General features: G+C 52.3%; 1 protein-coding gene across 3 annotated transcripts in view; it reads left to right on the top strand.

The window, feature by feature from the left end:
• The first annotated feature begins 3,689 nt into the window (after positions 1-3,689).
• Positions 3,690-12,134, top strand: part of LYPD3 (LY6/PLAUR domain containing 3) — a 44,813-nt gene continuing 36,368 nt past the window's right edge. The window contains exons 1-5 of one of the 3 annotated variants that reach the window (XM_086689965.1): positions 3,718-3,882; positions 4,450-4,581; positions 5,325-5,495; positions 5,785-5,946; positions 6,766-7,822. In XM_086689965.1, the coding sequence (XP_086546091.1) occupies positions 3,798-3,882; positions 4,450-4,581; positions 5,325-5,495; positions 5,785-5,946; positions 6,766-7,247 (1,032 nt within the window). In that variant the 5' untranslated portion in view covers positions 3,718-3,797 and the 3' untranslated portion in view covers positions 7,248-7,822. Of the gene's footprint in view, positions 3,883-4,449; positions 4,582-5,324; positions 5,496-5,784; positions 5,947-6,765; positions 7,823-12,134 lie in introns of those variants that run through there. The other 2 variants (XM_086689966.1, XR_015244919.1) reach the window with 2 other exon arrangements.

Here is a 12,134-nt window from a genome sequence, read left to right as displayed (position 1 = left end):
CTGGGACAGGTTCTGTCTGCCCTACCCTCCCTGCCCCTGCTCTGTGATCATTGCCACCCTCCAGCTTCCGCAGGGCCTGGGTGCACCTGGGACAATCAGGGCCATGCGCTTGTGCCTCATGGCGTCTCAGGGTGGGGCATGGCAGCGGGCAGCTGCACACTAGAAGGGGAGCCCAGCAAACCAATCGCTCTGGTTGCGGGACAGGGTCTGTAGGCACCTGTGAAGGTCTGGGCTCTCAAGCGCCCAAGATGTTTGTCTTTGGGAACATGACATTGAACACCAGGAGGGGTGGAGAAAGATGGCAGAAGAAAGGAAAAATGCAATTCTGTTTTAGTACCTTTAATGGCACTCTTTCCTGCCTTTTGAACCCGGTCCCCCTATTTACATTTTGCACCAAGCCTCACAAATTAGGTAGCCAGCCCTGCCCCTTGACCCCACCCCTTCCCAAATTGTGTGTCCCAGAGGCAGTGGGTCTGAGACAGGCTGGGAATACCACTGGCCTCCGAGCCTGCCTTGGCCCAGGGGACAGGAAAACATAGTAAATTGGGCCCCAGGGTTGTCTGAGGCCCAGGCATGACCTCCACGGCCAGAGAGCTGCCTCCACGTTGACCCCTGCGTCCACCTCTCTGGGGAACCAGATTCTAAATCACTTTGCAGTGACCTCCGTGAACAGGAGCAGGGAAGAGTAAGTGGAGGCCCCACATTCACACCTCCCTCTGCTCTCTGGTCTTGGGCCAGGTGGGGGTCAGCGCCCGGGATCCAGGCAGGCCTGAGCAAGAGGAGGCTCCCCACCCTTGGGTACCACTCCCTCCCAAGATGCTAGTTCTTCTGGTCTGGCCAGCTGGGGTTCCTCCCTGAAACTCTCCCACGCGGCTGGAGCCTACAGGGCCTCCTGCTCCTGAACGCACAATAGTTACAGTATTATTACCCTGCCTCATTCTATGTCTCAGGAGATAGGGGTTTTCAGACCCTTTTGGCAAAGGAAGCAGCTGAAGTTCAGAGAGGGAGTCCCAGTTGCTCAAGGTTACACAGCAAGAGGGCGCAGGCAGAATTCAGTTTTCAGGTTGTCTGATGCCAGAGTTGATACTTTGCCCACTGCCTCATCCCACCATGAAAGACACTCCTTCCTTTATTATAAAACAGATATCTCAGAGCCTCAGAGAGGTGAAGACACTTTCTCAGGGTCACACAGCAAACCGTAAGTGGGGCTGGGATTTCAAGGCTGAGAGGCAGGGGCCCATGCTGGATGACTTCAGAAGTAGTCATTCACTTTCTCTCTGTGAGCCTCAGCATGATCCCAAGTGACCCCACCTATATGACTGAGGCGCTAGTCATTATTGGGAATGGGGGTGCTGAACAGGGTCTGGGGAACAGGTAATATTTTTATGAACACAGCTGCTCGTTTTCCCAGCAGAGATAAATCATCTGAGCCGGCAGAAACAAAGGAAGGTGAGAGATGTAACTTATATAATGATGTAATATAGTATATAATATAAATAATACATAGTCTATAAATACTATAACATAACAGTATAATATACCATAACATAGCAGTCACTTATATTGGCCTGGATATGGGGACGCTTAGTCATTTTGTGGTTTGCACAATGTTCTTGTTTGTTTCTGAATTCAGACACGGTAATGCAGCGGTCTTGAGTGTCTCGCTCCCCCAGGTCACAGCGTGGCCCCGTCTGTGTTAGGGTGTAACAGAACACCATGGCCTCGCTGTGGGTGCCTGGCCAGCTCCCTGCTGTCCGGGGATGCTTTTCTTCCTTACCTGGAAGACTGTCCAGCATCCTCACTGGTCTGCTGCATTTCTCTCTCCTTCCAGAGTCTTGTCCTGCTTTACACAGAGGCCACAGTGACATTTCTTCTTTCTCCCCACCCCCTACTTCCTTTTTTAATAATGTACACTTAGTGAAATATGTAAGTATACAGCTGGGTAATTCTTTTTTTTTTTTTAAGTTTATTTATTTATTTATTTATTTGTTTAAAAAAATTTTTTTTCAACGTTTATTTATTTTTTGGGGGACAGAGAGAGACAGAGCATGAACAGGGGAGGGGCAGAGAGAGAGGGAGACACAGAATCGGAAACAGGCTCCAGGCTCTGAGCCATCCGCCCAGAGCCCGACGCGGGGCTCGAACTCACGGACCGCGAGATCGTAACCTGGCTGAAGTCGGACGCTTAACCGACTGCGCCACCCAGGCGCCCCGAAGTTTATTTATTTATTTTGAGAGAAAGAGAGCGCGATCAGGGGAGGGGCAGAGAGAGAGAGAGAGAGAGAGAGAGAGAAAGAGAGAGAGAGAGAGAGAGAGAGAGAGAGAGAATCCCTATCTGCATTGTCAGACCCGCCAAGGGGCTCGAACTCACAAACTGTGAGATCATGACCTCAGCCCAAATCAATAGTAGGATGCTTAACCGACTGAGCCACCAAGGCACCTCTATAGCTGGATAATTCTTCACATATTTGTACACACATGTAACTATTGCCTGTGTGAAGATAGTGGGGGCTCATCACTATTGCCCCTTTGGGACAAGGTAACCCCTGTTCTAGAACCTCATGTAAATGGAGTTCACTGTATGTTTTATTTGGGTAAGTCTCCTTCTCCTTCTTCTTCTTCTTCTTCTTCTTCTTCTTCTTCTTCTTCTTCTTCTTCTTCTTTTTAAGTTTATTTTTTTTTTTAGTATTCTCTACACCCAACATGGGGCTGGAACTCACAACCCCAAGGTCAAGAGTTGCATGCTGCACCCACTGAGCCAGCCAGGTGCCCCTGCATAAGGTTTCTTGAGCTCCACATAAAGTTTTTGAGATTCATCCACGCGGCTGCAGATGCCAATAGTTGGCTTGTTCTCACTCCTGTGTAATATTCCATGGGGTGAGTGAACCACTATTTTTTTTCTGCTCTCTTCTTTGTGGATATTCACATTAATTCCCAGATTTTGATCATATTAAAAAGAAGTCTGATTGTGTCCTTCCCTGCTGCCAGATTTAGACCCTCTCAAAGCTCATCCACCTTTCTCAGAATTAATTCAAATCTCTTCGCTGGGCCTGTAATGTCCTGATCCGTCTAGCCCCTGCCTGGCTCTTCAGCCTCAATTTCCACCTTCCTCCTCTTTGTTTCCTGAGCTCCAGGCACACAATGGTCCAGGCTACTCCTACCCCTAGGTCTTTGCACTGCCCCCCTCTGCTTTGTAATCTGCTCTGCCCCCAGGGTCTTCGAGAGCACAACTTGAATGACATCCTCAGGGAAGCTTCACTGACCAACCAGCCCCCACTTCCAGACTCCATACCTCCTTGGAGCTACCTACACTTCTTCCTTCATTGTTCCAGTTGTATACAACAATTTGTGTGATTACTTAATATCTGTTCCCCCCCCCCCCCCCCCCATCAGACAGTGAGCTCTGTGAGGGCAGGCACCGTTCTGTCTTAACCTCCAACAGCAGTCCGGATCAAAGCTGGCACATGGTAGGTACTCATTAAATATAGCAAGGGCCCCGTGTTGAGTAGACCCTTTCCCCATTCTGAGCCTCCGTACTTTCCCCTCTACCCCCCAAACACACAGACTTTCTCCGGGGAGCTGTCGGGGAACCTTGACTCCCACCCTTTCCCTCCTTGGCAGCTGCTGGGTGACGCACCCAGGGGCGGGTGCTCCGCCCCACAGCGGACGCTGATTTAGCCCGGTTGGGCAAGGCCAGGGTTGCCTGGGGGGAGGTTACTCATCCCGGGCTCAGGTAAGAGGGCCCAGGTTGGGAGGCGGCACACCCAGGGGGGACGCCGAGGGAGCAGGACCTAGCCATGGACCCTGCCAGGAAAGCAGGCGCCCAGGCAGTGATCTGGACCACGGGCTGGCTGCTGCTGTTGTCGCTGCTGCTTGGAGAAGGTGGGTCTGCTGCGGGAGGGGATGGAGGAGGTCGAGGAGGGGCTCTAGGAAGGAGGTCTCTCCTACAGGGAGATCTGTGGGGACGATCTCCCATTCTGAGCAGAGGGGACCTGTGGGAAAGATCGTCTGTCCGGGTCGAGGGGGCTGTGAGAGAGGTCCCCCAATCTGGCCAGAGGGGACTGTGGGAAGGATCCCCCGCCCTGGTCCGAAGGAGCAGTGGGAAAGGATCCCTCACTGAGCTAACTGGACTGCGGGAAAAGTTCTCCCATTCTGAGCGGAGAACCGGGCGGGGGCGGGGGGGGGGGAAGGTGTCCCTCCCTTCCATAGCAAGGATCCCCCCATCTTGGGCAGAAGGGGCTGTGGGGAGGATGCTCCCACTGTAGGCATAGGCGGCTGGAAGGAGAGCGGCACCAGACTTGTGGCGAGATTTTTACTCCTGTCCCGGAAAATGGTGGGCAATAGCATTGTCACGTCCCGGGAACAGAGGGCGTGGGAAGGACTATTTCTCCTTTCGGGGACGAGGCTTCAGTAGGAATCGCTTAGTTCTGCTCGGCCCTGCGCCCCCAGGAGCGCGGGCCCTGGAGTGCTACAGCTGCGTGCAGAAAGCAGATGACGGATGCTCTCCGCAGAAGACCAAGACCGTGAAGTGCGCGCCGGGCGTGGACGTCTGCACAGAGGCCGTGGGGGCGGTGGAGACCAGTGAGTGGGGCCCTCGGGTCCATTCGTACCCCTTCGAAGCTCCTCCAGCCAGGCCCCGCCTCCTTTTGCCCCGCCCCTTCTTTTGAATTTGTCCGCACCCATTCAACGCCCTCCAGGACTCCCTATCATCCTGGCTGGAGCCCTTTAACACCACTACAGTTAGGGCTTAGATGGGTGAGGGGCTGCCCTTCGAGGGCACACCCTATCCATTTCTGCTCCACCCCTGAGACCTCCCTACCCACTCTGTCCCTGCCAGAATCCTCTATCCAGGTAGGCCCGTGGTGATGCAGACCTTTCTAGGGCTCTCCTCCTAGGTTCCCTACACTGAGGCTCCGCCCCGCTGGCCCACCCCCGGGGGAAGCCCGCCCTTCTCTGAGGCTACAGTTCCCGGAGACCCCACCTCGGTCTGACCCGGTGCCCTTTCTGTCAGTCTCCCGGTTCCTTTATAGGATGCTTTCTGCGGTTCCGCCCCTCTGCCGCCGAGCCCCGTCCTAGCTCCACTCTTGGCCCTCCTCCTCGATTTTGTCCAGAGTCTGTCAGCCTGTCTGTTCCCTCGGACTCAGCTCTTTGAGGTTCTGCCCCTCCGTCTGTCGTCCTTCCCCCGGCGATCGGCTTTCTGAGGCCCCTGCCGTTCGACTCTGGCCTGGCTACCGTCTGGCCGTGGCGGGGGGAGGGGGAGGAGGAGGAGTCACTCGAGGCCCCGCCCCCCGCCTCCGCTCACCCCCGCCCCTTCCTTTCCGCAGTCCACGGGCAGTTCTCGGTGGCAGTGCGGGGCTGCGGGTCCGGACTCCCGGGCAAGAATGACCGCGGACTGGATCTTCACGGGCTTCTGGCCTTTATGCAGCTGCAGCAATGCGCCCAGGACCGCTGCAACGCCAAACTCAACCTCACGTCGCGAGCGCTCAACCCCGCAGGTCGGTGGAGGCGGGCCCTAGGCCCGAGGGCGGAGCCACACCGCGGCTGAGCCACTGGGGTGATCCCCAGCTGGAGGCGGGAGAACTGCGCACGGGCCGGGGGCGGGGCCACGCGGCGGCAGGCGGGGCCTCGTCGCTGTAGGCAACGTAGCGGGGACGCTAAACGCGGGGCCAGGCGCTGGGGCCCGGCTAGAGGCCGAGCTCGGTGTACTAGGCTGGAGGGACTTTGGGCGAAGCCGTGCTGCCTGAACCTTCTCGACCCCTTCCTTCCGTCGCGCTCCCCTCGCAGGCAATGAGAGTGCGTACCCGTCCAACGGTGCCGAGTGTTACAGCTGCGTGGGGCTGAGCCACGAGGCGTGCCGGGGCACGGCTCCACCTGTCGTGAGCTGCTACAACGCCAGTGAGCGCGTCTACAAGGGCTGTTTCGACGGTAACGTCACCTTGACGGCAGGTGAGCGAGCCGGGAGGAGGGGGCCTACAGGATTTGTAGTGGCCTCTGGCCTCATGGGCGGTGGGTAGTCCCTTTACCCAGAGGGACCCATCTCCAGCGCATTCTGGAAAATTGTAGGCCCAAGTTCTCGTCTCACCCTAGAGCGTCGTGAGAAATGCAGGCCTATCCCCAACGTAGCGTGGGGCTACGGTTTCTTTTGTCCTAGAGGTTTTTTTTGGGAAATACATTTCCATAGAGGTCTGCCTGGTGCAGAGTGGGACGACGTGCTTTGGGAAATGGAAGCCTCCAAGCTTCTAGAATCCAGGGAGTCTAGTTGTGACTCCTCAAAACTCAAGGGGTCAGGGTCCCCACCCAGCCACCTAGGAGAGAGGCCACCTCCTGGCCTCTGTCTCAGGGAACCCTGGGAGACATCCTTCAAACGCCTTTTCTGCCAGGTGTATTATGGGAGATGTAGTTCTGATTCTTAAGACTAAATTTTGGCAGGTGCAGGGAGATGGGAAATACGATGAGAGGGATGTTTGTTTTGCTGTTTGGTCTCATGAGAGGTGTATCTCTGTCCAAAGTCTCCAGACTTTCTTCCAAGGCATTGTGGGACTTGTAGTTCGTCCTACACACCTTTCCTCTCTAAAATGGAAAACGTGGTCCACCAAGTGCCAAAGACAGTGGGACAGTGTTTCTCAAAGTGGCGCTTTTTGGATTAATGGATGTAGAGCCCCCTGTCCCCTGTTTTGGGGGTTCTTGCCCTGGTCTTGCCTTTTAAGTTTCCTTCTGGCTCTGCAACCCTCCAACCACCGACCTCCCTGTGTCTCCCTCCTGCAGCTAATGTGACTGTATCCTTGCCTGTGCGGGGTTGTGTCCAGGACGAGTTCTGCACGCGGGATGCGGTGACAGGCCCAGGGTTCACACTCAGTGGCTCCTGCTGCCAGGGGTCCCGCTGTAACTCGGACCTCCACAACAAGACCTTTTTCTCCCCTCGGATCCCACCCCTTGTCCTGCTGCCCCCTCCTAAGCCCACCACTCAGGCCCCAACCACCTCTGTCACAACCTCTGCTCCAGCAGCAACCACTCTTGTCTCTGCCACTAAACCCACCACGGCCAGCCAGACTTCCCCACGGGAAGTACATCCTGAGACCTCTCAGAAAGAGGAATCTAGCTTGGCTGGAGGTGCCGCTGGCCACCAGGACCGCAGGAATATGGGACAGCACCCTACAGGAGGGGGGGCCCATAATAAAGGCTCTTCAACTTCCTCGGCTGGGTTGGCAGCTCTAGTGTTGGCCTTGGCTGCTGGCACCCTACCATGAATTTTGCCATCTAGAAACTTCCGTCTTGCCTTATTCCCCAGCCCTGGGTACCCTCTCTTCCCATGACTTCCCTTTCTCCTCACTGGACTGGGCTGGCCCAGCCCCTCTTCTTCCAATCTCCCCCCCCCCCCCCCCCCCACTATCCCCAGCTTCTGCTGCACTGGTTTGCGGCTTTGGGAAATAAATTTACCGTTGTATATATATCCTGCCAGGGTGTTGTAGGCAACAGGTGTATCTCCCTCTTCTTTGTCTCTCCCTGGTCTCCTCATGGTGTCTCTGGGCAGAGAAAAGTCAGGGCTGTCACAGGGAAGATGGGAGAGACACTGATAAGCTTTCTATTCACCTTCTTATAGCCAGTCCGGAATTTGGGGGGGGGGGTGCGGAGCAGGATAATGGTTCCCTCCTCTGCTGGCTGGTGTCCCTGCTCCCCATCCCCTCTCTGTGGGAATCGGTTCAGCATCTGACTTCCTTATTAGACTGTGAGCTCCTCAAGGGCAGGGACCGCGCCTCAGGCCTCCGTGTGGTCAGTTTCTGGCACATGAAGGTCTCAATAAAAGTTTAATTCCTTTGTATAAGCGTTTCGAAGGACTCATTTCTTATACTGACCTCTTAGTGTCGCCTCTTAGCTGAGCTAGGGCGGGAGTGTCGAGACCGGTCGCAGAGAAGCTGAGACCTGGAGCCACAGCCCAGGGGGGAGGTTGGGGTTGGAATTCCTGTGCTCTCCTGGGGTTTAGCCAGCTTGTGGGCGATCCCACCACTGGTGAAGGGGATGCCAGGTGAAAGCGTTAGGCAGTGGCGAGGGTGCCTGGGGCTTTTAGCAAGTTTTGGGCTCAGAGGGGAACTCTGCTTAATGGGTTGTCCTCCATTGTCAGGCCCCACCCACCTTGTCATCTGTTTGGTTTCCCAAGGATTGTGTGGTGGGCTTAGCCACTGCATCGCACCTGTCCAGAGGTCTCAGGGGTGCCGCTGTCAGTCTGTGTTCATCTAAGCTCCACCTCCTTCTCCTCCAATCAGATGAAGGTGTAGGGGCCCCAGGGAGGAAAAGCCTGGCTTGAGCCTGAGGCCCCGGCAGGCTTTGCAACTGCTTGATGGAAGGGGCACCAGATGTGGGCAGGAGCGAGATAGTAATAGTGATATTTCCAACATCACTATTTTAATTTTTTTTTTTAACGTTTATTTATTTTTGAGACAGAGAGAGACAGAGCATGAACGGGGGAGGGGCAGAGAGAGAGAGGGAGACACAGAATCGCAAACAGGCTCCAGGCTCTGAGCCATCAGCACAGAGCCCGACGCGGGGCTCGAACTCACATACCGCGAGATCGTGACCTGAGCCGAAGTTGGACGCTTAACCGACTGCGCCACCCAGGCGCCCCTGATGGGGAGTAGTAGTATGACAAAACAATAGTAAATAATGATTACAGGGACAAAATAGAAAATTAATAAGAGCACGAGCAACAGCAATAATAACTAGTTATGGAATGTTAATCATTTACTTTTTTAAAAGATTTTTAATGATTATTTTATTTATTTTTGAGAGACAAGAGCATGAGCGGGGGAGGGACAGGGAGAGAGGGAGACCCAGAATCCGAAGCAGGCTCCAGGCCCCGAGCTGACCGCACAGAGCCCGATGCGGGGCTCGAACCCATAAACCGTGAGATCCTGACCTGAGCCGAAATCGGACGCTTAACCGACGGAGCCACCCAGGTGCCCCAATTTTTTAAAAAGTCTTACCACGTGCCAGGCCTGTACCAAGGATGTTTGCGTCCACAGTCTTATTTTCCATTTACATTCTCAGAAGGGATGGCTGGGGAGACCAAAGCTCACAATTGGTAAAGTGATTTAGCACCACAGCAGACCATCCATGTATCCGGTACTGTGTTAAGTGCTGTACTTGCATTAACACACTTAATTTGTACAACCATTCTGTGAGGTAAGTATTAATCATCTGCATTTTACAAGATGAAGAGACGAGACCCAGAGAGGTTGAGACACTTGCCCCAGGTCACCCAGCTAAAAGTCACTGGAACCCAGATGTGAACCCAAGAGGCGTGGTTTGGCTTTACTGAGCGTGGCCAAGATAGCTGTGACTTTTCCCTCAGCTGGACTAAACTTTAGATAGTCTTCTCTCTGTTTTTATTTTATTTAAAGGTTTTTTTTTTTTTTTTAGGGGCGCCTGGGTGGCTCAGTCGGTTAAGCGTCCGACTTCAGCTCAGGTCATGATCTCACAGACCGTGAGTTCGAGCCCCGTGTCGGGCTCTGGGCTGATGGCTCAGAGCTTGGAGCCTACTTCCGATTCTGTGTCTCTCTCTCTCTCTCTCTGCCCCTCCCCCATTCATGCTCTGTCTCTCTCTGTCCCCAAAATAAATAAACGTTAAAAAAATAAAATAAAAAAAAATAAAAGTTTTTTTTTTTAACGTTTATTATTTTTGAGACAGAGAGAGACAGAGCATGAATGGGGGAGGGTCAGAGAGAGGAAGACACAGAATCCGAAGCAGCCTCCAGGCTCCGAGCTGTCAGCACAGAGCCCGACGCGCAGGGCTCGAACTCACCGAGTGTGAGATCATGGCCTGAGCCGAAGTTGGATGCTCGACCAACTGAGCCACCCAGGCACCCCTACTTCTCTCTGTTTTTATTTTATTTTATTTTTTTTTTTTAATTTTTTTTTCAACGTTTATTTATTTTTGGGACAGAGAGAGACAGAGCATGAACGGGGGAGGGGCAGAGAGAGGGAGACACAGAATCGGAAACAGGCTCCAGGCTCCGAGCCATCAGCCCAGAGCCTGACGCGGGGCTCGAACCCACGGACCGCGAGATTGTGATCTGGCTGAAGTCGGACGCTTAACCGACTGCGCCACCCAGGCGCCCCTTCTCTCTGTTTTTAAACCGCTGACCTCCCTCTCACCCAGGCCCTTCCCGAATCCACATGGCCTAACCACAGGGGTCCCAGACCTCGCTTTTCTTAGAGCATTGACTTTAGAAAACTTGTCATTATAAATTCTTGCTCCCTCCCTTTGAGAGATATGTAAATATCTTTAAAAGCCGCTTGCCAGTTTTACAATCCAGGAAATGTCGGTCTCAGGGGACCTGGGAACCATCTCTTTGGAATGTAAACATCTAAGGAGATTGCCCCCCTATCTCCCAGTTTCCCTAAGGGGGTGAGAGCCTAACTTCTGTGGGCACCTTTTTCCCAGTTGTAAAACTGCCTGCTGTCACAGAGACACAAGCACGTTTCCTTTTCCTTTGGGGAAAGCCAGTTAGCAAACACAGATGATCTAAGATCTCCCCTTAACTCCAGCTCTTAAAAACCCACCTTCTCTTTGTTTCAGTTGAGTTCAGACTGAGCGCTGGCTTCTTTTCCCTCCTGCAGTACCCTCCCCCCGCCCCCCCCAATAAAGTCCTCCTTCCCTGTTTAACGCAGTCAGGTGCACTTTTGTTGGGCAGAAATCATTTACATCCAAAATCATTTGTGGCTTACCAAGAAAAATAGTTTCCAGTGTATCAATCTTCTTATCATTAGCAAAAATCATTTGCAGAGTTAAATCTAAACTTTACAGAGTCTGGGTCCTAATCAACAATAAATAGGACATCCAGGGGCGCCTGGGTGGCTCAGTCGGTTGAGTGTCCGACTTCAGCTCAGGTCATGATCTCATGGTTTGTGAGTTCGAGCCTTGCATCAGGTTCTGTGCTGACAGCTCAGAGCCTGGAGCCTGCTTTGGATTCTGTGTCTTCCTCTCTCTGCTCCTCCCCTACTCACGCTCTGTCTCTCTCTCCTACAAAAATAAATAAACATTCAAAAAAATTAAATAAATAAATACAAAGCTACATTAACCAGATAATCCTTGAGTGGTTCTGTGAGACAGTGCTCCAGTAAGATGTGAAAAATTTTTAAGGTTCTGCTTTTGTCTAATTTATACATTTTAGATCAAGCATTGCCCCACAGAAATACATTGCAAGACACACATAAGCTACATGTAATCTGGGGAGTTAAGCATCCGACTTCAGCTCAGTTCATGATCTCACCGTTTGTGAGTTCGAGCCCCGCATCGGGCTGTCTGCTGTTAGCGAAGAGCCTGCTTCAGATCCTCTGTCTCACTTTCTCTCTGCTCCTCCTCTGCTTGCTCTCTTTCTCTCTCTCAAAAATAAAATAAACATTAAAAAAATACATGTAATTAAACATTTTTCTAGTATCCACATTAAAGAAGTAAAAAGATGTGGTCAATTTTCGTAATTCATTCAACCTCGTATATATGAACATTATCACTTACAAAGTTAATCAATATAAGACCATTATTAATGAGATATTTTGTGGGGCTTTTTATACTAAGCCTCTGGAATCCCGTGTGCATTTTATGCTTATATTACGTTTCAATTCACACTAGCCACATTTCAAGTGCTCAATATCGAAAGCTTTGGAACTTTGTATATAAGTGTAAGGCTTCACTTACTCAACGTGATGTATATCATGGTTTGTTTATTCTTCTATTGATGGATACCTGTGCCGTTTCCAGTTTGAGGCTATTACGAATAAAGCTGCTAGGAATATTCTTGTACGCTTGCTTTTACAGACAGAAGCTGTCATTCTTCATGCATAACTTCTTAGGAGTAGACCTGCTACATTAGAGGATGTGGGTATGTTCAGCTATTAAGAAACTGCCAGAGGGGCACCTGGATGGCTCAGTCGGTTAAGTGTCCAACTTGGCTCAGGTCATGATCTCACGGTCCGTGAGTTCGAGCACCGTGTTGGGCTCTGGGCTGATGGCTCAGAGCCTGGAGCCTGCTTCCGATTCTGTGTCTCCCTCTCTCTCTGCCCCTCCCCCGTTCATGCTCTGTCTCTCTCTGTCCCCCCCAAAAAATAAATAAACGTTGAAAAAAAAATTTAAAAAAAAT

Source organism: Puma concolor, chromosome E2, assembly GCF_028749965.1.
Source record: "Puma concolor isolate L17-30 chromosome E2, mPumCon1.1.hap2, whole genome shotgun sequence".
Lineage (NCBI taxonomy): Eukaryota > Metazoa > Chordata > Mammalia > Carnivora > Felidae > Puma > Puma concolor.
This window is presented reverse-complemented; position numbering and strand designations above follow the sequence as displayed.